General features: G+C 41.7%; 3 protein-coding genes and 1 non-coding gene across 4 annotated transcripts; 2 read left to right on the top strand and 2 right to left on the bottom strand.

The window, feature by feature from the left end:
- Nucleotides 1-500: 500 nt before the first annotated feature.
- On the top strand, nucleotides 501-16,570 carry LOC134653046 (26S proteasome non-ATPase regulatory subunit 2). Its single transcript, XM_063508329.1, has 18 exons — nucleotides 501-678; nucleotides 760-816; nucleotides 893-1,111; nucleotides 1,304-1,389; nucleotides 1,679-1,885; nucleotides 2,403-2,561; nucleotides 2,832-2,961; nucleotides 3,130-3,355; nucleotides 4,157-4,390; nucleotides 4,951-5,099; nucleotides 5,417-5,519; nucleotides 5,925-6,091; nucleotides 6,938-7,061; nucleotides 7,563-7,720; nucleotides 10,169-10,353; nucleotides 12,243-12,448; nucleotides 15,437-15,555; nucleotides 16,331-16,570. The coding sequence occupies exons 1-18, from the start codon at nucleotides 604-606 to the stop codon at nucleotides 16,523-16,525; spliced, it is 2,799 nt and encodes a 932-aa protein (XP_063364399.1). The 5' UTR covers nucleotides 501-603; the 3' UTR covers nucleotides 16,526-16,570.
- Trnas-gcu (transfer RNA serine (anticodon GCU)) lies at nucleotides 14,292-14,373 on the bottom strand. The gene has a single exon. It is a non-coding gene; the product is annotated as a tRNA-Ser (tRNA).
- A 1,152-nt stretch (nucleotides 16,571-17,722) lies between the features above and the next one.
- Nucleotides 17,723-18,619, bottom strand: LOC134653042 (PRKR-interacting protein 1 homolog). The gene is made up of 3 exons (XM_063508325.1): nucleotides 18,395-18,619; nucleotides 18,104-18,283; nucleotides 17,723-18,003 (listed from the first exon to the last, which is right to left on the bottom strand). Exons 1-3 carry the CDS (start codon nucleotides 18,494-18,496, stop codon nucleotides 17,740-17,742), a joined length of 546 nt encoding a protein of 181 aa, XP_063364395.1. The 5' UTR covers nucleotides 18,497-18,619; the 3' UTR covers nucleotides 17,723-17,739.
- A 399-nt stretch (nucleotides 18,620-19,018) lies between these two features.
- LOC134653038 (enolase) lies at nucleotides 19,019-25,444 on the top strand. The gene is made up of 8 exons (XM_063508318.1): nucleotides 19,019-19,151; nucleotides 19,659-19,752; nucleotides 20,990-21,184; nucleotides 21,384-21,636; nucleotides 21,906-22,102; nucleotides 22,916-23,164; nucleotides 23,593-23,744; nucleotides 24,907-25,444. The coding sequence occupies exons 2-8, from the start codon at nucleotides 19,681-19,683 to the stop codon at nucleotides 25,088-25,090; spliced, it is 1,302 nt and encodes a 433-aa protein (XP_063364388.1). The 5' UTR covers nucleotides 19,019-19,151; nucleotides 19,659-19,680; the 3' UTR covers nucleotides 25,091-25,444.
- The last annotated feature ends 513 nt before the right edge of the window (nucleotides 25,445-25,957 follow it).

Here is a 25,957-nt window from a genome sequence, read left to right as displayed (position 1 = left end):
AGTTTTCCCGCCACGATAATGCAGAATTCGTAATGGGGAAAGCCTGACTAAAAGTAGATGGCGCTCATAATCAATACTATGAGCGCCATTTCAAATAGTATTATGTAAAGAACGTATAGTTCAATAAATATACTTGGTCAACCAGATCTTGACAGTAGAAAAAGGCGGCAAATTTGAAAAATGTAGGCGCGAAGGGATATCGTCCCATAGAAAATTTGAATTTCGCGCCTTTTTTTACTGACAAGATTTGGTTGACCAGCTATAACAGTAATTAAAAATTCCAATTTGGGGATTAAGCCCCCTCCACACTCGCGTTCGCGGCTTCGCGCTCATATTATACTACTCTTTGTGTTAAGCAACGCCGGGCGGGGTCAGTACTTGGATGGGTGACCGTTTTTTTGCTTGTTTTGCTTTATTTTTGTTGATGGTACGGAACCCTCCGTGCGCGAGTCCGACTCGCACTTGGCCGGTTTTTTATTTACACTGGCAACTGAGCCGCTTACCGAGAAGTGACTTGTCAAAATTTCTCATATCATCCATTCTAGACAGTCACCAAGCGAAACAAATAATATTTTAGTTACTACTAAAAGATAAGTAGTGAAAATGACGGTCAAAAATAAAACTGAGGAACCAGCGAAAGAAAAAACAGAGCCAGTTGCAGCTCAAAATGAGGATTTGGTGAGAAACCGATTAGTGTATCGTCATTCTCAAAGTGATCGTGCAGTTGCATTTTAATCTAATAATATCTTGTATTTTCAGTCTGAGGAAGACAAACGCCTCCAGGAGGAACTCAATATGCTTGTGGAGAAGCTTATGGTACGTGTTATAGGTTTTAAATATACTAAATGACGAATAAACAATCATAACCTAATTCTTTTTTTATTGTTTGCAGGGTAACGATAAAGATTTGTATTTCCCTGCTTTGCAAATGTTGAGCAATCTTATAAGAACATCCACAACTTCCATGACATCGGTCCCAAAGCCTCTGAAGTTTTTGAGAGAGCACTACCCTGCATTGAAAGAAGTGTATGAAAAGATCAAAGATGCCAAAACTAAAAAGTTCTGTGCTGATGTGGTTTCGGTGCTAGCTATGGGAGTTAGTGGTTCTGCCGTGAGTAATATTCCTATGTGTTAGCATTATGATTCCCAGTGTTTTGTCTAAATAATTTTGTTGAAAATACACCTTGCTTCTCTTATTTATATTAAGATTAAGCTCACACTGCTTGGGCTTAGCTTAGGGCAAAAATGTTCAAGATTTTCATTTGGTTTGCAAGGCAGGAATCAAATCTTATTTATGTTTTAGGATGCTGCTGAAAAACGAGAATGTTTAAAGTACTGTTTACTGGGTACTATGTCAAATGTGGGAGATTGGGGACATGAATATGTCAGGTAAATAAAAAAATGCTTTAATAAGTTTCACTAGGATTAAAATAGGTCTAATGCAGAAATTATAAATGCTCTTGCTCTATGAATACACTAATATGCATGCTTAAGAAACATCTAACACTAAAATAGAAAAGCACTTTCTGTTAGATGTTGCTGAAATATTTTATTGGAAGCACCCTGGTAAATAGAGTTACCAATTCAGTAAGTGCCAAATAATTTGTGTTATAATAGGTCACTAACAAAAATGTATGCCTGACTAGCAGAACCGCCTCATGTATTTATCTATTTTTAGACAATTGGAGGGTGAAATAGCTGAAGAGTGGAACGTGGACAACATGGACACACTTCTGCCACTTGTGAGGGACGTGGTGTCGTTTGACATGAAGCACTCTGCGGAGATCCAGGCCTGTGACCTGCTCATGGAGATTGATCGGCTAGACCTGATCACACAGCACATGGACCAGAGCAATTATCCGAGAGTCTGTCTCTACCTTATTGGGTTAGTTATGTTTCTCTTGTGTTAATATTACAGAGATTTATCTTGTAAAGGAATTTCTTCCAACTCCCAACCCTTTTCGTAATCTAACTAAAATAGATTTTAGTCAGTAAATCAAGATTTATCTGAAATGGCTTTATTAGCAAAAACAAAACTCTTTACGCTGTTATTAATAAAAAACTATGAAACCTATTTTAGTTACAATTAGTTTTTCTTTAACTATGGTCTTCTAGATGAGTGTTTGTTATAAAGAGGTAAAATGTATTTTGTATTTTGAGTTATAGAGACTACATTTTATGAGAATGTGTCCAGGAAACATACATTGTGGGGTCCATGTCAATATTTTTAGTAAACAGTAGCACTTTTAGGAGCGTTATACCAGTGTTGTTTATCTAATTACCATATAGTTTACTTGCTGTATTAATGGCATAATTTATCTTCATGTTATTTTATATGGACTATTATAAAAGTAATATGTGCACAGATAAAGAAAATAACATCAAGTTTACTCACATTCCAGCTGTGCCAGTTATGTAGTTGAGCCCGAATCAACACAAATCCTACAGGGTGTGCTGGACACATATTTACGTTTTGGAGAGTACCCAAGGGCTCTTCTCGTGGCCATGCAACTACATGATAAGGCAAAGTGTGAGCAGGTGTTCAATGCTTGCAATGATCCGTAAGTTATATTTATTTAATAACTAATACACCTAGATATTTATCATTAAGATTAACTTACATGTAGTGACAAACATAATTATATATGTAAATCATTGTAGAGACAAAACAGCTATAAGCACAGCATTATAGCAATTACTATACCTGCAATCTGTAACAATGAACCTAATCCAGCCATACCTATTTGTAATTTTACGAACTAAACAAGTACAATCAGCTATGTTGACTTTTATTAAATTATTATGGACACTAAGTAAAATATTTTTTGTAGGTTAATAAAGAAGCAGCTTTGCTACATGCTGGCGCGTCAGTACATTCCATTGGATATTGAAGATGAAGATCTGCGCACAATCCTTCTTAACGCCCACATCAATGATCACTTCCTGAGTTTGGGCAGAGAGGTAGGTCAAATGTATATTTTTTATTTTGTATTGTTAAGTTGAACTGCCGGATTTATAATCTGGTTAAAAGCGGCGTTAACGTGCGATATTTGTAATGACACCTCTTTTTTATTTATTTATATATCATTTTCGTCAAATAAAAATGTTGAATTATTCTCTTATTTATAGCTCGACATTATGGAACCCAAAACCCCAGAAGAAGTATATAAAACTTGGCTAGAGTCGGCCGGTTCGGCTCTGCGCCCTTCCCTTCTCGCGGAGCACCCAGTGGACTCTGCTAGACAGAATCTCTCGGCTACATTTGTTAATGCCTTCGTCAACGCCGGATTTGGGCGGGATAAGTTAGTCACAACAGAGGATGGCAACAAGTGGATGTACAAGAATAAGGATCATGGTGAGTTAGAAAAAATAGATAACCAGAGAGCGAAACTTTGGTGCCGATGACAGACGTATGACAACAGAATACAGAGTGTTGTTATTAGAGATGCCACGAATATTCGGCAACTATTCGGTATTCGGTCACTTTGACGAATATTTGGTATTCGGCCGAATGTTGCCTACTATTCGGCCGAATACCGAATATCTGTTGCACCTACTTAAAAAGAAAAATTGCACAATAATAATAACCAAACTCTATGTAGGTATATTTAGAATGTGTTCTTGGAAAGTTGTTAAATACGAAGACCCATTTTTGAGCATTTGTTGATTAAAAAACATTTTATTTTTATCATGAGTATGTTTTGTTTGACTCTATTCATTAATGCTGTTCAACAAAAATATATCTTAGCTACCGTCATCTAACGTTGAGCTTTCTTAGCGATCAGTTTTCATAATAATTGTGACTCAAAATGTTCGCATGTCATGCCGAATAGTCGGAAATCGACCGGGAGAGGGGCCGAATATTCGGTATTCGGCCAAAACCACTATTGAGGTGTTACAATGTTGTTTTAAAAAAACAACCAGCACCAGAGTTTCGCTCTCTGTAGATAACGAGTATGTTGGTAACTCATACAATTTGAATGAACTACAGTCCCCATATACTTATTGTCAGCGCGTCATGTCAATTTGTTTTAGTTTAGTTGTGAATTTACTGAGACAAATATTTCGCGCCACAAGTCGATTGAAACAACGCGTTGTTTCGCTTCACATCTCTGGTAACATTCATTCATATATTATATTTTTTCTTTTCTGTCAGGCATGTTGTCTGCGGCGGCCTCCCTCGGCATGATCCACTTATGGGACGTGGATGGCGGTCTCACGCCCATCGACAAGTACCTCTACACCGCCGACGAACACATCAAGGCCGGTGCTCTGCTGGCGCTTGGGTTGGTGAACTGCGGAGTCCGCAACGAGTGTGATCCCGCGCTTGCTCTGCTGTCGGACTATGTGCTGCATTCTAGTTCCAACCTCAGGATCGGGAGCGTGTTAGGTGTGAAATTAGCTTAATAACCCCAACCGCACATCCGAAAATCTTTTCCCAATCCATTGACTATGTGGTGCATTCCATTCCATCGATTGGGAGCGTGTTAGGTGAGGGCTAATGAGACACAATTAAAGGGCAGGTAAAGTTACTAAAAAAAGTGTGAAGATTTTTTCATAGTACAGCCCAAATAGCCCAAGTCACCCAGCCGGGCTAGCACATGATTGGCGCGACAGTATCTCGCGGCGAGATAGACTACCCGTTCCTCTTTTATTAACATAGTTAGAAAAAGACGTGATTGTCTATCTCGCCGCGAGATACTGTCGCGCCAATCATGTGCTAGGGGCGCAGCTAAGGATATATTATTGTGGAGACCGGCCAGTTGACTATTGGGTAGAAACATGTAAGAAAAACATCACCTATTTTGGATTGCGTAGTGAGAAACAGACTTGGCGTAAGTGAGAGAGATCTGTAATAGTAATGGCAGGTTTAAGTATGAACATCGCCGTGCTGGCGGTGAAAAATTGTGACCTCTTTTTTCAAATTATGATAAAATCCCTTGTTTGTAGGTCTGGGCATCGCATACGCCGGCACGCAGCGCAAGGAAGTGCTGGAGCACCTGCTGCCCGTGCTGAGCGACACGTCCGCGCCCGCAGAGATCTGCGCGCTGGCCGCCATCTCCTGCGGACTCATTGCCGTCGGCTCCTGCAACGGAGACGTTAGTATATTTATTTTATTTCATAGGAGGTTAACTTATAGCTAGACTCTAGCTATAATATTAGTGATTGGTTTGGTTTCCACTTCAGTGCTCCATAGATTTATCCCATTTCAATGTATGTTTCGTTCCTGTACTGTTATATTCGTTATTTGTGTTTCCGAAGTAAGCAGATTTATAGTACCTACTTGTATAGTACCGATCATCGAACTTACAGGAATTCATTAAATTAATGGTTTTGGTTGTATATTGTGTCTATTATCACCTGTATTATCGCAGTAGACGTAAGTATATTGCTAAATTTAAAATTGTGTTCACAGGTGACGTGCGCTATCATCCAACGCCTCATTGATGACACGAAAGATCTTCACAGTTCTACTTACGCCAGATTTTTACATTTGGGTCTCGGATTATGTTTCTTAGGTCAGTAGATATTTACCTGCACTGCGTTAGTTAATTCTATTAGAGATCATTTTGCACCAGTTCATTTAACCTACAGTCTTTCAAATATTGAATTAAAGAAGTCTTTCCAACCCCACCTGCGAATTAAAGAAGAACTCCAAGATTTGAGAGTATTGCTCAGGGCAAGTCGAATGGTTGTATCTTTTTTTTGTATGTCTCTTCAAAATTTACATAACCTTTTTCGACCACTAGTTGGTATCCAAACATCAGTCCAGTGACGTCATACCTTAATTGAATTAGTTGTATTGATCTGATGTGGGAGACTCAAGGTGGTCGTAGGAAGTTAGTGATAAACGCAACACAGCCATATTGTGTTTGGGATCGTTAGAAACAGTCTTTATGTCTCCATTAACGAAACTGCTCCAGGCTGCAAGGAGCGCACCGAAGCGACAATGGCCGCCCTGGAAGTACTCCCGGAGCCCCAACAGTCGCTCTGCCAGACGACCCTGTCGATGTGCGCGTACGCGGGCACCGGCGACGTGCTCGTCGTGCAACAGATGCTGCACATCTGCTCCAAGCACTACGACACCGATGTGAGTACCCATACCACTGACAATCCAACTTCTAGACTGAGCTTATGCCAATTCTTTCATGAAACCGATGCTGCCAAAAATACGGGGGTGCGGGGGGACGAGGTGTGCGAATCCCGTGCCGTGATTGGTCCGTTCAAAGACACGGACCAATCACGGCACGGGATTGACTCGAAGATGGAGTAACGCTACCGTATGTGTGGCAGAGGGGGTAGCGCGACTATGCTGTCTAGAGGTTGGATTGTCTGTGACCCATACAAACATTTCTGTGCTGTTAGGGTTCCGTTTTTGCCGTTTTGTTTACGGAAGCCTAAAAAGGCATGTTCATATTCAAAATGGCGGCAGCTTTTAATCATTTAACAGGTGATAAAGCGTCGGTTTTTTCATAGGTTTCCCTTAATAAAATCTAATTAATGTGCATGTTCGTCATGCACTATCTAATACCTTTAAACGAGCAATTCTTGCATATTTATTTATTTATTTATATATATTTATTTCAGGGATCTCGGAAACGGCTCTAACGATTTCGATGAAATTTGGTATATGGGGGTTTTCGGGGGCGAAAAATCGATCTAGCTAGGTCTTATCTCTGGGAAAACGCTAATTTTTGAGATTTTATATGTTTTCTGTCTCCCAGATATTGCTATTTTAAGTTGAACCCATATACCTAGACAAAAGAACGCATATTTGTAGTTTGTAACCAATAATATGCCAGGTGATGCCAGGTGAAGTAATTAGATTGCCAAATGTTTTTCAATCTAATTTCCACATATTGTACGGCACTATATTCCTGCAAGAACTCCTGGGTTACGATCTAAACTGACATTCATATTTCATGTTGTATCGCAGAATGAACAGTCATCCACCGAAGACACCGCGTTCAAGAAGACTGACAAAAAAGAGGCGAAGGAATCCAGCAGCTCTGGCTCAAGCTCCTCGGGCGCCGGCAGCTCCAAGGACGACAAAAACAAAAGTACGTGTTTTATTTTGACGTTGATTATAGGTGGACCTTGTTACAATGCAATATGGGTTAGAATAAGTCACTCAAGTATGTAGCGCGAAAGAAGATAAGAACTAATGTGTTTTGCTTTCACATTAGCCATCTATAAACCTATTTACAATGAGAAAATGTCTATTGATTAACTATCACTCACTGTCTTGTTTTGTTGTTAAACACTCTTGCTATCAAATAAAATTGATAATACATAGTTTCTTAAGAGCCCATCAACGTGCACACTAGCGCCACTGCTAAATAATCGTGATTATTTAAATTTAACGAAAGATATTTAAAAAAAGGGGGCCGCTACGTACTGTATCTTGTATTAAAGTACCTTTTGAATACATCAAACAATCTATGAACTCAAAACAAAAACGGTCGTTTTAACTTTGGCCGCATGGCCGCAAACAGGCTATTATAGCTCCATGAAACAAACGAGAAATAGTCAATTTCAATACTTAACCTGTAATGTTGTAGGCAAGTCCAAGGACAGCAAGAGCAAAGAGAAGGACAAGGAAAAGGAGGCCAACAAGGAGCTCGCCGCCGTGCAGGCCGTCGCCACGCTCGGCGTCGCCGTCATCGCCCTCGCCGAGGAGACGGGCGCAGAGATGTGCACGCGCATCTTCGGACAACTGGTAACTATCACCCCGTCTACTCCAGCTATCATTCTAAAAGGAGGCCAACAAGGAGCTCGCGGCCGTGCAGGCCGTCGCCACGCTCGGCGTCGCCGTCATCGCCCTCGCCGAGGAGACGGGCGCAGAGATGTGCACGCGCATCTTCGGACAACTGGTAACTATCACCCCGTCTACTCCAGCTATCATTCTAAAAGGAGGCCAACAAGGAGCTCGCGGCCGTGCAGGCCGTCGCCACGCTCGGCGTCGCCGTCATCGCCCTCGCCGAGGAGACGGGCGCAGAGATGTGCACGCGCATCTTCGGACAACTGGTAACTATCACCCCGTCTACTCCAGCTATCATTCTAAAAGGAGGCCAACAAGGAGCTCGCGGCCGTGCAGGCCGTCGCCACGCTCGGCGTCGCCGTCATCGCCCTCGCCGAGGAGACGGGCGCAGAGATGTGCACGCGCATCTTCGGACAACTGGTAACTATCACCCCGTCTACTCCAGCTATCATTCTAAAAGGAGGCCAACAAGGAGCTCGCGGCCGTGCAGGCCGTCGCCACGCTCGGCGTCGCCGTCATCGCCCTCGCCGAGGAGACGGGCGCAGAGATGTGCACGCGCATCTTCGGACAACTGGTAACTATCACCCCGTCTACTCCAGCTATCATTCTAAAAGGAGGCCAACAAGGAGCTCGCGGCCGTGCAGGCCGTCGCCACGCTCGGCGTCGCCGTCATCGCCCTCGCCGAGGAGACGGGCGCAGAGATGTGCACGCGCATCTTCGGACAACTGGTAACTATCACCCCGTCTACTCCAGCTATCATTCTAAAAGGAGGCCAACAAGGAGCTCGCGGCCGTGCAGGCCGTCGCCACGCTCGGCGTCGCCGTCATCGCCCTCGCCGAGGAGACGGGCGCAGAGATGTGCACGCGCATCTTCGGACAACTGGTAACTATCACCCCGTCTACTCCAGCTATCATTCTAAAAGGAGGCCAACAAGGAGCTCGCGGCCGTGCAGGCCGTCGCCACGCTCGGCGTCGCCGTCATCGCCCTCGCCGAGGAGACGGGCGCAGAGATGTGCACGCGCATCTTCGGACAACTGGTAACTATCACCCCGTCTACTCCAGCTATCATTCTAAAAGGAGGCCAACAAGGAGCTCGCGGCCGTGCAGGCCGTCGCCACGCTCGGCGTCGCCGTCATCGCCCTCGCCGAGGAGACGGGCGCAGAGATGTGCACGCGCATCTTCGGACAACTGGTAACTATCACCCCGTCTACTCCAGCTATCATTCTAAAAGGAGGCCAACAAGGAGCTCGCGGCCGTGCAGGCCGTCGCCACGCTCGGCGTCGCCGTCATCGCCCTCGCCGAGGAGACGGGCGCAGAGATGTGCACGCGCATCTTCGGACAACTGGTAACTATCACCCCGTCTACTCCAGCTATCATTCTAAAAGGAGGCCAACAAGGAGCTCGCGGCCGTGCAGGCCGTCGCCACGCTCGGCGTCGCCGTCATCGCCCTCGCCGAGGAGACGGGCGCAGAGATGTGCACGCGCATCTTCGGACAACTGGTAACTATCACCCCGTCTACTCCAGCTATCATTCTAAAAGGAGGCCAACAAGGAGCTCGCGGCCGTGCAGGCCGTCGCCACGCTCGGCGTCGCCGTCATCGCCCTCGCCGAGGAGACGGGCGCAGAGATGTGCACGCGCATCTTCGGACAACTGGTAACTATCACCCCGTCTACTCCAGCTATCATTCTAAAAGGAGGCCAACAAGGAGCTCGCGGCCGTGCAGGCCGTCGCCACGCTCGGCGTCGCCGTCATCGCCCTCGCCGAGGAGACGGGCGCAGAGATGTGCACGCGCATCTTCGGACAACTGGTAACTATCACCCCGTCTACTCCAGCTATCATTCTAAAAGGAGGCCAACAAGGAGCTCGCGGCCGTGCAGGCCGTCGCCACGCTCGGCGTCGCCGTCATCGCGCTCGCCGAGGAGACTGGCGCAGAGATGTGCACGCGCATCTTCAGACAACTGGTAACTATCACCCCGTCTACTCCATCTGTCATTCTTTAGCCAAAATATCCTAAAGAACAGGGACTCGCACACTAGATATCCCATCAGGCTTGTAGTGACAAGTAATTATAACAGTAAGCTTTATACCAAAAATTGTTACCTAATGGCCATAAAAATTTATAACCGCTTACCGAACAACATAAAAGAATTAACCTATGCAAGGTTTGTATCAAAATTATTAATCTCATTTCTGTGCCTACCACATTTCTAGCAAATAAATTTCTATTTCTTTCACTATCCTCAGCTACAACGTCTTAGGTTGGGCACTACCTAGCTATACTGCCGGCGAGAACTTGCTCGTCATTCTGAGTGTCCAATAGTGGCATATTATTTTCAAACGAATGTTTTTGTGACAAAACAAAATTGTCTTATATTTGTAATAAGTGTGACTCTTTGTTTACCCCCAGGGTCGTTACGGCGAGCCGGCGGTCCGTCGCGCGGTGCCACTAGCCATCGCGCTGTGCTCCATCTCCAACCCGCAGCTGGCGGTCATCGACGTGCTCAACAAGTACTCGCACGACTCGGACAACGACGTCGCATACAACGCCATCTTCGCTATGGGACTCGTGGGCGCCGGCACTAATAATGCTAGGTGAGTGTTCTTACTGTGACTCCTTCCATGTTCTATACAGCGAGCTACCACGCTGTGCTCCATCTCCAACCCGCAGCTGGCGGTGATCGACGTGCTCAACAAGTACTCGCACGACTCGGACAACGACGTCGCCTACAACGCCATCTTCGCTATGGGACTCGTGGGCGCCGGCACTAATAATGCTAGGTGAGTGTTCTTACTGTGACTCCTTCCATGATCTATACAGCGAGCTACCACGCTGTGCTACATCTCCAACCCGCAGCTGGCGGTCATCGACGTGCTCAACAAGTACTCGCACGACTCGGACAACGACGTCGCCTACAACGCCATCTTCGCTATGGGTCTCGTGGGCGCCGGCACTAATAATGCTAGGTGAGTGTTCTTACTGTGACTCCTTCCATGTTCTATACAGCGAGCTACCACGCTGTGCTACATCTCCAACCCGCAGCTGGCGGTCATCGACGTGCTCAACAAGTACTCGCACGACTCGGACAACGACGTCGCCTACAACGCCATCTTCGCTATGGGTCTCGTGGGCGCCGGCACTAATAATGCTAGGTGAGTGTTCTTACTGTGACTCCTTCCATGATCTATACAGCGAGCTACCACGCTGTGCTACATCTCCAACCCGCAGCTGGCGGTCATCGACGTGCTCAACAAGTACTCGCACGACTCGGACAACGACGTCGCCTACAACGCCATCTTCGCTATGGGACTCGTGGGCGCCGGCACCAATAATGCTAGGTGAGTGTTCTTACAGTGACTACTTCCATGTTCTATACAGTGTACAATGTATCTTTTTTGCTGCGGGTTGCGAGAGTCAAGGGGAGCCATAGACTAGGAATCCTTTAGACTGAGTTTAGAGCAATTATTTCATGAAACCGATGCTGCCAAAAATACGGGGGTGCGGGGGGACGTGGTGAGCGAATCCCGTGCGGGATTGGTCCGTTCAAAGACACGGACCAATCACGGCACGGGATTGACTCGAAGATGGAGTAAAACTACCGTATAAGTGGCAGAGGGGGTAACGTTACTATGCTCAGTCTAGAGGATGTCTTGTCTGTGAGGGGAGGTGATGCATGCTCCCCTCGGAATTCCGCCTTTCGGAGCTCCCCCCTTCATTCTCCTCTTCTTTTCTCCATTTATTTAGCGAACTTGTAATTTCTCGTTCTACAGCAAATATTTTTTCTCTATCGTTTTTAAAATCGCGTTGAATTACCTGACGTTCTTGTAATTCTCGTGTAGAAGGACTACAGATCATGATTAAGTTTTGTTAAAAATCGAAAAAGCTTCAGTATGTTCATTAACGCAAATTAAACCTCAAGCGCGCTAAACGAAAACTTACCGCTCTCGCGGTAAAGATCGGTTTTCCTAGGATAGCGGTGCCGTCATATAGCGGCCGTGTCCATACTAAATAATACGGCTAAATATGGATATCGTCGTATTTGTATGGAGACGGCCGCTATATGACGGCACCGCTATCGGAGGAAACCAAAGCTTAAGTGATTTTTAGGGTTCCGTACCCAAAGGGTAAAAACGGGACCCTATTACTAAGACTCCGCTGTCCGTCCGTCCGTCCGTCTGTCACCAGGCTGTATCTCACGAACCGTGATAGCTAGACAGTTGAAATTTTCACAGATGATGTATTTCTGTTGCCGCTATAACAACAGATACTAAAAACAGAATGAAATAAAGATTTAAGTGGGGCTCCCATACAACAAACGTGATTTTTGACCGAAGTTAAGCAACGTCGGGCGGGGTCAGTACTTGGATGGGTGACCGTTTTTTTGCTTGTTTTGCTCTATTTTCTGTTGATGGTGCGGAACCCTCCGTGCGCGAGCCCGACTCACACTTGGCCGGTTTTTGTTTCATAATCGTGTGGTGTCCAGGTTGGCGACGATGCTGCGCGCGCTGGCGCTGTACCACGGCAAGTCGCCGGTGCACCTGTTCATGGTGCGGCTGGCGCAGGGGCTGTGCCACGCGGGCAAGGGCACGGTGACGCTGTGCCCCGCGCACGCCGACCGCCGCCTCGTCAACCAGCCCGCGCTCGCCGGCCTGCTCGTCGTGCTCACCGCCTTCCTCGACTGCAAGAACAGTGCGTATACTAACTAACACTACTACTAGTGCCTCTGTGACCTGTACACCTCGCGATAACATTCATAAACTTAAAAAAATGTAAAAATAAATAGTACATTATTGTCGAGGATCGGAAGTAGCTACTTGCAGGGTGAGGATTCGTTTTAAACGGACGACCTTGGGAGTCCGTTTAATTGAATCCGAAGCCAGCAAGTAGGCTTCCAGCCGAGTCATATATAGTGCTTTTCTCAAAAATGGTGCAAGAAATAGAAATATTTTACAGAAGCAACGTTCAAATTTTCACAGAAAAAGGTAAAACCATTAAAAAGATTTGCTTGCCGCCTTTGAAAAAAAAAATGTATTTTTCTGCTGAAAATACGCCAACCTATTTGAGACACCTAAATAGTCGCGGTACCAACATTAAGCCTGTAATAGACTATCGCACCGCACCGCGACCTTAGAGAGTCGCACCCATAAGTGAGAGCGAGAAAGAGATATCTGTTTCGGTGCGGTGCGATAGTCTGTTATAGGCTTTATAATAATAAGTGCTGATCATCTGTTTGGCTGTTTAAGGGACCTACGTCTTCATTTGATATGGCCATTTAAAGTTTTAAAAAGTTTGGAACTCGTTAAATAATGGAATTTGTATGCGACATTGCAGTCCCGAAATCGAGACTGCAATGTTTTTAACTTTTTAATTTTTTGAATGACCATAAACTACGCACTTCGCGACCTATTTTTTAACCGGCAACGTCGACTTTGCAGTCCATTTTTGAGAAAAAATATTTACTTCGTTGACTCATTATCACAGCGTACTCACAATGGTTTTAAGTGACATAAACCCTAATGGCACTAAGTCCTTTATGCCAATGTCCACCAATTTAAACATTTTCCAAAAAGACGAAACGACTGAAAAATTATGTCTAACTACTGAACCTGCTCACAAAGTTTCACGAGAATTGGTTGAGAATTGCGACCTGGGGGCCGAATTTTGAATTTCGATTGCTCGATTTCGTCACTCGAAAATCGGTGGAAAACGGCGAAATGCTGATTTTTGAAATACGAGCGATAGAAATTGGGAATCTAGTGCCATTGACCACTCGTTTTCAATTCTATTAGTAGAATTTACATGCCTAGTAGTGGAGATATTACTGAACGAAATACACGAAATCGAACGGTCGAATTTCAAAAATCGGCCTCCTGTGGAGAACATCTCAAGCCCGAGCCAAAACGGAGACGTTCGCAAACGCTTCGGTCAATAACACTACATATTTTACAATATAAACACCTGAAGCGGTTACTATGGCAGGTACTCCCTTTGTGTGAAAAAAGTTATCGCTGCAAATAGTAGTGTGTACCAAGATAAGTCTGCAATGATTTTGATAGCACACGTAGTGCAGTGTTATTTTAAACGTTAAACTTCTATGAAATTATGACGTATATATGTACTTTATTTTCGATACTAAGTCCCTGTGTCGCAGATCATGAAGGTTTTGTTATTGTCGATGATTTTGTGTCACGATATTTTAGTTTTTAATTAGTTTTCTTATGTTTTTTTTGTCATATTTTTTTTAAACAGAGAAGTCTCGCCATACAAAAAACGGACAAGTGCGAGTCGGACTCGCCCACCGAGGGTTTCGAACTTTTTAGTATTTGTTGTTATACGGTTCATGAGATACGGCCTGGTGACAGACAGACGGACAGTGGAGTCTTAGTATTAGGGTCCCGTTTTTACGGAACGGAACCCTAAAAATGGAGTACGTACATTTACAACCTTTTCGATGGTATGTCGCTTATTGGTTCATAGGCTAGTGTCCATACAAATCTACCCATCAAAGATCTTTGATTTTAACAAAATTTATCGACGAGGATGGGATTCGAACCCACGCGTGCAGAGCACATTGGATTAGCAGTCCAACGCCTTAACCACTCGGCCACCTCGTCATATGAAATTGCGGTGAAATTAAACACCACTTAAAATTCGTACGTGATTTTAAACCTATAAAAGGTTTAGTGCTGATGCATGATAATAGACACGTACATACTAAATATATTCTGAAATAAAATATATTGTTTCGACTTAAGTACTTATGTATGTATGATAGGGCCAATTTTGCCTACTTTTGATCAAGAGTCCAACCTCCAAGGAACCTTGGCAAGGCCCTGCGCTTATTGCACATCTTCTATAGCTCGAAAATCATCGGAACTCAGGACTATTGTCATCATAATATCAACATTATAGGAAACACTTTTTGAAACCGATCGCCGAGAGTCCGTCTAGTAAGCTTTAGCTACACCGATTTAGCTTTAACAAAGTGTTGAAGTGAATAGTGAATTTGACTTTATTTATTTATTTATTTATTTATTTATTTATTATTTATTTATTTAGAAATTTAATTCAGGCAACAAGGCCCATATTACAAATACCTTACAGACTAACATACATATGTATTTTTAACCGACGAAAAAAACGGAGGAGGTTCTCAAGTCGACGCGTATATATTTTTTTTTTATGTATGAGCACGCATAACTTTTTACAGAGTAGTTCGATTTTGATAATTATTTTTTTATTGAAAAGGGTATACCCCGAAGTTGGTCCCATATAAATTTGGAAAAAAAAATCCAACCTTAAGGGTAGGAAAATAGGAAACTAAAAATGGAAAAATAAAAACTTTTTACAAAAAAAATAAAACAGACTTCAAAAAGGATGAAATAAAATATTAGGTATCCTTTTTGAAGTCTATGCGTTACTAACTGATATGTTTGAAGTCGGTGCCAAGCCAAGTAGTAACAAACCCAAACTAAACGCTAGTTATTTAGTCGATAAAACGGCGTGGCTCCATTGCATATGGTATGGTTGCGTTGTTATGGTCGGCGCTGAGTTAGCTTGGACTGACTCTTATCTTAGTTTTATTATTACACTTTCCATAGCAGCCAACAATAGCCGTTAACAGATCCGCGTCATTTCCTCTGCTCGGAATTAATTTAACTAACTGTTACGTTGCAGTAATCCTCGGCAAGTCGCATTACCTGCTGTACGTGCTGGCGACCGCGATGCAGCCGCGCTGGCTGGTCACACTCGACGAGAACATGCAGCCCCTCAACGTCACCGTCCGCGTCGGACAGGTATGTACAGATTAACAGGCTTGCTTCCGTAAAGCCCCGTCTCCATATCGTGCGGCAAACCATCGAACATTGGCTCGCGCGGCAGCCGCGCGCAATGCATACCGGCCAATGTTCCAATGTTAGAGCCAATGTTCGATGGTTTGCCGCGCGATATGGAGACGGGGCTTAAAGGGGGCCACATTAGCTCTTCTAAATGTATATATTTACTATGACGTGTTTACAAAAAATAAGCTACGTAGTTGATTGTACAATAGTAAAAGAGACGACGACGACTGTATCGCTAATTAAAAGAGTAATTCAGGGGTCATTGGTGTGCCAATTTCTATCCTGTAAGTGTAAACTACTTTTGGAGTAATAATGATTAAATTTGAGTATTGTTCATTATCTAATACCTTTAAACGAGCAATTCTTGTTTATTTATTTATATATATATATATATATATTTCGGGGATCTCGGAAACGGCTCTAACGATTTCGATGAAATTTGGTATATAGGGGTTTTCGGGGGCGAAAAATCGATCTAGCTAGGTCTTATCTCTGGGAAAACGCGCATTTCCGAGTTATTATATGTTTTCCGAGCGAAGCTCGGTTACCCAGATATTGTATAATAAATCGCGCTATCTGCTCGCGCTGGCAGTAACAAATATCGCGAAAACAATCATTAAGAGATACATTTTTACTGCGGATAATGTGCATGTATTGTGACGCGCGAAGACTAATCGCGATTACCATCTACAATATCTACATGCTCAAACGTTTCTGATGTTGGTCGCAGGCCGTAGACGTGATCGGCAAGGCGGGCACCCCGAAGACCATCGCGGGCTCGCACACGCACACGACGCCCGTGCTGCTCTCGTTCGGCGAGCGCGCCGAGCTCGCCACCGACGAGTACGTGCCGCTGTCGCCCGTCATGGAGGGCTTCGTCATACTCAAGAAGAACGAGGACAGCGTCATGGGGAGCGTCCAGTAGATTAACTAATCTAACAATATTAATTATAGTCGCGAATTACTGTATTATCTATAGCTGGTCAACCAAATCTTGTCAGTAAAAAAAGGCGCGAAATTCAAATTTTCTATGGGACGATATCCCTTTGCGCCTAGATTTTTCAAATTTGCCGCCTTTTTCTACTGTCAAGATCTGGTTGACCAAGTATAATTCAATTTTTAAATAAAATGTGTCGTAAAATATGTTGTTTGAAATTAATGTTCCTATTTTTAACCCCTAATTCAATACAGAGGTGTTATAGTTCCCAAAGGGACAAACTGATTCTAGTGTTTTTTAAATCTTACTAGATGCTACTGTTATTTAAAATGGTCTGTTATCTACAGAGATCGGACAAATTTGCGTCATTGCTCGCAATAATGTGGACATGGTTCCAAAATTGATTAAATAATTAATCATTGAATTAATTTCTTACCTGAGGTTTAATTTTGATTCCTAATCAATAAATAACACAAAGATTTCTTATAATGTAAATTTATTAAAAAAATAATCAGTATGTTTTCCAAAGTATCTGAAGGTACTAATTTTTTTATATCAAAAATATATTTAAGTGCTATTTATTGACTAGGGAACAAAATTAAATCTCAGGTAAAAAATTAATTAAAATAATTTTATGATTAATTATTTAATCAAATTTGGAGTCATGTCCACATTCTTGCGAGCAATGACGCCAATCTGTCCGATCTCTCGTTATCTAATTAAAAAACCAAACAATGCAACATGTAGCATGCTGTAGGGTTTGGTAGAGGCCCAGATATTCAATACAAGCTTCTGGCCACAACTTTGTCTGCATGGATGGTTGATAAAAACTATCCCATGTTCTTCCTACATCAAATTTCATAGCTTCAGCAGTTTAAGTGTGAAGAGGTAACTGAGTTATTTTCGCATTTATAATTAATAAAGATATTGTGACTAATTGTGAATGTTTAACCTGTCCTATCCCAAGGGCTCAAATATGAGCCGTAAATAATATTTCCAGATTTCCCACGAATTTCAAAACCTCCCACTTCAACTCCCATGGCACAAATGGTGAGCCATACTGGGAGACGACGACAAAATTAGTTTTCGGGTTGTGGGATCGGACGAGTTAAGGATGTACAAATAAACTAAAACATGTTTTATTTTTTGTGGGTTTGTAATTGTACTTAAAATTACATTCTTTTAATTTATGTCCTCACATACTATTGCTTCACAGTTTCTTCATTTTTGTTTTCACTCAAGTCTTTATTTTCACCCTCCTCATTTTCATTTTCTTCATCCTCAGTGTTGCTATCACTGTCAGATTGTGAGGAATTATAAGCAGTTTTATTTGTTTTAGGCTTTTTCCCCTTAAGTTTTGCCTTCATTTTTTGTTTTAATCTTTTGGCTCTTTTTTTGGCAGTTTTTTGCTCTGCTGCTTTCCTGTTTTCTTCTATTTTGTTATGATACTCATCATCCAGTTTTTCCTGTAATAAAGTAAAAATAAATTGTACAGTTATCAGAATCTGATCTGTTAAAACATTCTGCTAGACATTACAAAAGGAAATTAATTCTACCAAAGGTTACCTTTTCACTTTTTTCCTGAATAAACTTTTGTCTAGCATATTCTTTCCTTCTCAAGTGGCGGTAAACATGGAACTCTCCGGAGCCCGCGCCTGCACTGGAGCCCATCACATTGCGGACAAAGTCGGGAGGTGCTGTTAGAGATTTCTGCTTTGGTGGTTCTGGTATAACTACTGGTTTCTCCTGAAAGAATAATTATGTAATGTGCTGATTTATTCTGCTGTTTGATACGATGTAGGTAACAAAAACATGCCTTGTAATAACAATAAATATAATTTGAATGTATAAACTTACAGGGTTCTTCATAAGCTTTTCCAACTTCAACCTTTGAAGGTCAGTAGCATTTTTTACTACAATAGGTTTCCTTTCCTCCTTTTTCGCTTCTTTATCACCCATTTTATTCAATAAGTATGCTGCTTGAGTCCAAATTTATAGAATCACTATCACAACTTTCAGCTTCTAACACAAACTAACCTAAAAGTTCTATTGGACCTATTACGTTCAAAAGATGAATTCGTAACATATGGCTTTTTTTCCCTACACACTACAGTTGAAATTTTAAGCTTTGTGTTTGTAATTAATAAACAAGGCGATGCCGCGATATAGCCGTAATAGTGTTGGTTGACACATTTGACAATATAATGACGTTGACACCTGCAAATGCTTGTGTTGCCAGGCAATCAAAAACCGGTTTTATGAGCTTGCATTGGCAAAGAGGATATATAGTTGGTCAAACCAAATTTGTCAGTAAATAAGAACAAAGAAACTATACTCATCCTTTTCTTTTGGGTGCTAGTACTTGTGTAAGACAAAGATAGTATGATTCTCTCTGTCTATGTTTGAAACGAGACAGTCCTTTGACAAACTATAACCACTTGGCTTCGGTAGCAATTGGTAGGGTAAGGCAAGGTACTGATTTTTATCGATTTGGAGCCGCACTAGTTTCACCTTCTAGAGGTCAAAGCTATCACCACATCAATCCGGCGAATCCGGTGAATGAACCAAATTCTTTGAGCATTCCTCTAAATTTCTTCATTTCTTACACCAGACGGTAAGTTTTAATTTTATTATTTTAAAAATATGTTTGAAAGTATATTGAACATTATTTTATTCGATAATTATTGCTTTAGTTTCTTGTAAATACTAATCTTTACATAACGTAATTTTTGTACCCTGTTAGTAATCTTCAATTGTTTTAATTAATGTTAATTTGGAAAATACATTGAATTGTAGCGTAGTTACGAAATCGCATCTGGAAATTATTACATTTTTTTGTAAGAATTAAATCATACATAACCTATATTTGACCTCGTCGACCTTATCAATGTTATTTATTTTGTTAGGAATATTATCTATTTGAACGCCTTAGTGACAAACTGTGTTAATTATTTGTTTTTACTAAATCATCATTATTGTATATTGAAAGCTAGGATAAAAATTATGGGCTTGTGCTATTTGCTTACCAAGCTTGCAAACTTATTAGTATCTTATTAGTACTAATGAGATACTATCTGTGCACATTGAATTTTTTATCACTAACCTGTATTTTCATCCACAGGATACTTTCACATCTCTACAAAATGCCTATCAAGTCAATTAAAGCTCGCCAGATCTTTGACTCCCGTGGCAACCCCACAGTAGAAGTTGACCTGGTAAGGACCATAATTGCATATTTTCTTGAGTATCTAATCAGTCTTCATTCTCGGTATTTCATTGTTACTGTAACAGGATGTGACCAATTTGAATAGTTCTGCAAGTTAACAATTGTATAATTATTTATTAATATGGATTTATATGCAGCACATTGAGTTGGGTAAATAGAACCAAATACCTATCTTTACCTTAGATTATTGGAATTAATGAAAAAATTTTAAACTGCTGTAAATATTCTTAACATGTATCTATTTAAAAATATGACTGAATATATTATTTTTATACTTATTTATGTGATGGTCATATCATATTATATTATTTTAAAAGTGTTATTTTAAATGTCAAACTTCTCTGAAATTATTACATACAGGGTGCCCAGTAATTAATGGATAACCTTCTAACCACTGACAGGCAGTAGCCTAGCAGGTTATCCATTTCTTTACTGGGCACCCTATATAAATAACACTTGCACTGCGTCAGCTATCAAAATCGTTGCAAACTCATTTTGGTCCAACTCTATTTATGCTTACTAAATGGAACCTGTAAATATACAATGCTTTTAATGAATGTGAAATAACTACATTTAATAGGGATGTTGACAATTTTTTGGAACTGGTTTCATTTTGTAGATAGACACGTAATAATTACAGAAAAAAATATTAAATAAATATATTCATTAATTTTCAATAAAAAAACATGTATAATAAGTTTCGTGTTTAAATTTCGCGCCTAAACGCTCCAAACTGTCACGTGACCTTGATGACGTAACGGCGTTTTAAACAAACTGCTGTCAGTCATTTTTTAAATTCTTTATATGGCAATAGACAATTTTTTTTAAAGCCTTAACACACTACCGCATCGGACAGCGACCTTCTTTCTCGCTCTAACTTATAGCTGCGTCCTTAACGCACCACCTTACACACTATCGATTCGTGCGCCGCACCGCACCAAGATCGCGTTTCGGTACGATAATCTGTAGACACATAGGCAGGTTTTATAACTTGTCTTTGGTGATTCCACTGTGATTACGTCACGCGCTCCGATTGGCGTTTGCAGTCACGTGATACTGGGCATTATTTTAAATACTTTTGATTATTTTTAATTAATTTATTACGCATATTTACACTTGCAAAATATGATTCTCCGCGTTCTAATATTCCCTGCTATGGTAAAAACATAACATGCTATATATTCGCGATTCATGTCAACATCCCTATTGAATCTTTTACATACTAGGTGACTGAACTTGGTCTGTTCCGTGCGGCCGTGCCCTCTGGTGCCTCCACTGGAGTCCACGAGGCTCTGGAGCTCAGAGACAATGTCAAGGGTGAATACCTGGGCAAGGGCGTGAAGAAGGCCGTCAGCAACATCAATGACATCATTGCTCCTGAACTGCTGAAGCAAAACATTGAAGTCACTGAACAGAAACAGGTTAGTGGCAACTACTATCACATATCAAGTTTGTTAACATTAGTATGTTGAACCCTCAATGCCTACTTTGAAATTCTAAATAATTTACTTACATATGAGTTTGCAATTGTAATAATTTATAAGCTTTTTTATATATTTTAGTGGAACTTGGAAAGGCTCATCATAAAAAAATGAGACTAACAAAGTATTTTTTTTTTAGATTGACCAGTTCATGTTGAACTTGGATGGCACTGAGAACAAGTCCAAGTTTGGCGCTAACGCCATTCTCGGCGTTTCCCTCGCCGTCGCCAAGGCTGGCGCTGCCAAGAAGGGAGTGCCCCTCTACAAGCACTTGGCTGACTTGGCCGGGAACGCTGACATTGTTCTGCCCGTGCCTGCCTTCAACGTTATCAACGGAGGCTCTCATGCTGGCAACAAGCTTGCCATGCAGGAATTCATGATTCTACCCACTGGTAAAATTCTTTGAAAAATAACCACTTTGATCATTGATATAGTATTTTGATAAGATAACTGTTGTTACAACATTACCTACTTGTATCTTCAAGTGTATACTCTAGACCAAGTATTATTTAGATCAGTGATTACTAACTTATACAATAATGTAATAAAATAAATAAGCTAACTTAATAATGGATCTGCCTATCCTCTGATAAGTGTCTTTCAAGTGAATAATTATGTTAGAATCTATTGTGAATCAAAATAATATAATATTTTATTACAGGTGCCACCTCATTCACCGAGGCCATGCGCATGGGCTCCGAGGTGTACCACTTCCTGAAGAAGATCATCAAGGAGAAGTTCGGGCTGGACTCCACCGCGGTCGGGGACGAGGGTGGCTTCGCGCCCAACATCCTCAACAACAAGGATGCTCTCTTCCTTATACAGGATGCTATCCAGCAGGCTGGATACACTGGCAAGGTTAGTATGAAAGGTCTTTATATTTTCGGAACCTCTTTGAAATGCAGTCCTTCAACAAGGAGAAGTTTTGGCCGCAGGGTGTCAAGTTCCGGCGGTTCCGCGGCCGGCTCCCTGACAATGCGGGGTTGTGTAATACATCGCAACCATGATGTTTTGTAGTTTTTAAATATATGTAAAAATCTAATACTAGTTTTAAGGTCATCTATGGGCCACTAGTTGCCCATAGATAACGTTAAAACTAGCATTAGGTTTGGTTATATACTGGCGCTGGCATGCTGTGTTAAAAAAAGTTTGCAGTTGTCAGTTAGCAGCTGATTATTTACTCATTACTAGCTTTTTGCCTTACCAATTGCCCTAACTAGTTGGGAACGGCATGCGGTTTAAACCAGTTTTGGCCGTAATCCTTAATATTAGAAAATTGGGTGAACAACAAGCATAGAAGAGAATTGCTATCATGCCCTATACATCTGAATCATCTGAAGATATCCTTAAAAATATTGTTTTTATCTTATCTTATACCTGTCAGCTCCCAAGGGCTCGAAATCGCGTCAGAACGCTTATGGGTGACGTCATATCGTGGGAAATGAGGGGTTAAACGAGCAATTCTTGTATATTTATTTATATATATATTTTGAGGATCTCGGAAACGGCTCTAACGATTTCGATGAAATTTGGTATATGGGGGTTTTCGGGGGCGAAAATTCGATCTAGCTAGGTTTTATCTCTGGGAAAACAAGCATTTTTGAGTTTTCCGAGCAAAGCTCGGTCTCCCAGATATTATTGATTATCAATGCCAAAATCGATCATTTCCAGATTGAGATCGGCATGGACGTAGCCGCGTCAGAATTCTTCAAGAACAACAAGTACGATCTCGACTTCAAGAACCCGAACTCCAACCCCGACGACTACCTGCCGTCCGGCAAGCTCGCGGACCTGTACCTGGAGTTCATCAAGGACTTCCCCATGGTCTCCATCGAGGACCCCTTCGACCAGGACGACTGGGCGGCGTGGAGCGACCTCACCTCCCGCACCTCCATCCAGATTGTTGGAGATGATTTGACCGTTAGTATCAGTGATCACTGTAATCAAAATGTCAGATCTATCACGCCCCAAACTAAGCAAAGCTTTTAAGTTGATTTAGTTTCTTGTTTTCAATAACACTAAGCATAATAGGCAGCATTGGTAAGTAAATATTGGTATTCATAACTAACGCCACGCATTTGGCCATTGTAGCTCAAAAGTGCGTTTGGGACAACTTCATCATGTATACTGGAATGTAGGTACTTATGATAGTTATGATGTGGTTTTAAACAAAAACGCAAAAATTTACAGCTAACAGCACTACAACCCTACTTCATTTTTGTGATTCTTTGTTGTTTGTTGCTATGAATTTTTTATGTGTTCATTACTCTTGAAAGCAATTCAGGCGTGCTCTGTCTAAGGTTATTTGTACAGTCTGGAAAGCTTTAAACAATAACATATTGTGTTAGGTGACAAACCCCAAGCGCATCGCCACAGCAGTGGAAAAGAAGGCGTGCAACTGTCTGCTGCTGAAGGTGAACCAGATCGGCTCCGTCACCGAGTCCATCGACGCGCACCTGCTCGCCAAGAAGAACGGCTGGGGCACCATGGTCTCCCACAGGTACACCACACCTCCCCCCTTTTTAGGGTTCCGTACCCAAAGGGTAAAAACGGGACCCTATTACTAAGACTCCGCTGTCCGTCCATCCGTCCGTCCGTCCGTCCGTCTGTCACCAGGCTGTATCTCACGAACCGTGATAGCTATCCAGTTGAAATTTTCACAGATGATGTATTTCTGTTGCCGCTATAACAACAAATACTAAAAACAGAATAAAATAAAGATTTAAGTGGGGCTCCCATACAGCAAACGTGATTTTTGACCGAAGTTAAGCAACGTCGGGCGGGGTCAGTACTTGGATGGGTGACCGTTTTTTTGCTTGTTTTGCTCTATTTCTTGGAACCCTCCGTGCGCGAGTCCGACTCGCACTTGGCCGGTTTTTTCCTTTATTAGGCATTGAGAATATATTTCCCATAATGATTTAGAACTTTATTCTAAAGTGATAGGGTTCATAGTTGCGTAATTTCTGACACCATTATGCCCCAAGGTTTAAAGATACATGACCCGTCCTTAGGGATATTCTTGTCTCGTAACGTCTATTATAAAAACATGTCTCAGTGTACAGATTATTTATGACCATGACAATGAAAGGTTCTTACAACCAGTCAAGGTTACATGGAACGTAGCTGTTAGAGGTTCATTCATTAAGTATGTACTTTCATATAAGAAAGTGGAATTCAGGCTCTTTAAGTGTAATATTACTTAGAATGGCTACCAAATCTAATCTTTAGTGAATTGTAACTGTTTTGATTCACGAACTCTAAAGTATGACCTTTGCTATCTTCACTGACCTAGTCTATTCTAGAGAGCACACGGATAATGATGTAATCGGGATTCTGGACAGTATGGACTTTGATTTTGATATCTCTGTTGTTCAAACATAATTTATATATAATCATTCATTTTCGTTAATTACTTATGATTAATGAACACTTAGCAATTGTAAATGAAATTTGCTCAGATTACTTTCATCATCTCACCTCATCTACTCGAAGGTTAGCTGGAAGAGATCCCTTACAGGGATAAGTTCGCCTTTGTACCTTTATTTCTGTAAACATTATGTAAACCTGTGTTGTGTACAATAAAGTGATTACTACTACTACTACTACTTTGAACTCATCAGACCCGCTTTAAATTTTAAAATTAAACTTGAAATTTTGAATAGGTCCGGTGAAACCGAGGACACGTTTATCGCCGACCTGGTGGTGGGCCTGTCCACCGGCCAGATCAAGACGGGCGCGCCGTGCCGCTCCGAGCGCCTCGCCAAGTACAACCAGATCCTGCGCATCGAGGAGGAGCTCGGCGCCGCCGCCAAGTACGCCGGCAACAACTTCCGCAGACCCGTCTAAACTTGTACATTTGTAGGGCGTGTTCTGATTGTGTTGATCTCCGACCTATTGTACCGTATGTTTCGATCTTGTGATTGAACACTAGGATATGCCCGTACGCTCCATACTGTAATGTATGTCGTGATTAAAGCATCTTATAGTCTATAATGTTAATGGTGTAGTGTGATTAAAGCACAATAGTCAACAATATGATTGCTTTTATGAAATTACTTGATAAGATGTTTGAAGGCAGTACTTGTCACTTGTTTAATGTATGAATCTATTTATTTGAATTATAAGATTTTACTATAAGTAAAAATGTGAAATGAATGTAATAGCATCCGAACATTCGTAAATACACTATATACGTTGTAATTATTTATTTTATTCAAACTGCACTGCCCCAAGTCCCCGAATTTAGGCTATAAGCTTAGTAATATTTTTATATAAGAGCAAGTGGAGAAGCAATTAAATCTAACGCAAGAGATATCGAGATTGATCATGCTTCACCTACACTCGCCAGTAGAAAAAAAACTTAGAGCTGGGGCCCATTTCTCGAACGGTATTAGACTCATATTATTAGTCCACGAACTGTCAAATCGTATGGGTTGCCATGACAACACACTAATAATATTAGTCTAATACCGGTTTTAGACTAATATTATTAGTCCACGAACTGTCAAATCGTATGGGTTGCCATGACAACACACTAATAATATTAGACTAATATCGTTCGAGAAATGGGCCCCTGGTTGTACTCAAAGAGAATAGGTACATAATAAAGTCTGTTCGGAAGGAGAAGTGTCGTGGAATCTATTGGGCCCCATACATTCCACGACTTCTCTTTCCGAACACACTTTATCTCGCAGCGAGATACTGTCGCGACAA

The sequence above is a fragment of the Cydia amplana genome, chromosome 12, assembly GCF_948474715.1.
Source record: "Cydia amplana chromosome 12, ilCydAmpl1.1, whole genome shotgun sequence".
In the NCBI taxonomy this organism is placed as follows: Eukaryota; Metazoa; Arthropoda; class Insecta; order Lepidoptera; family Tortricidae; genus Cydia; species Cydia amplana.
Note: the sequence above shows the minus strand (reverse complement) of the source record. Positions and strands in the feature narration are given on the sequence as shown.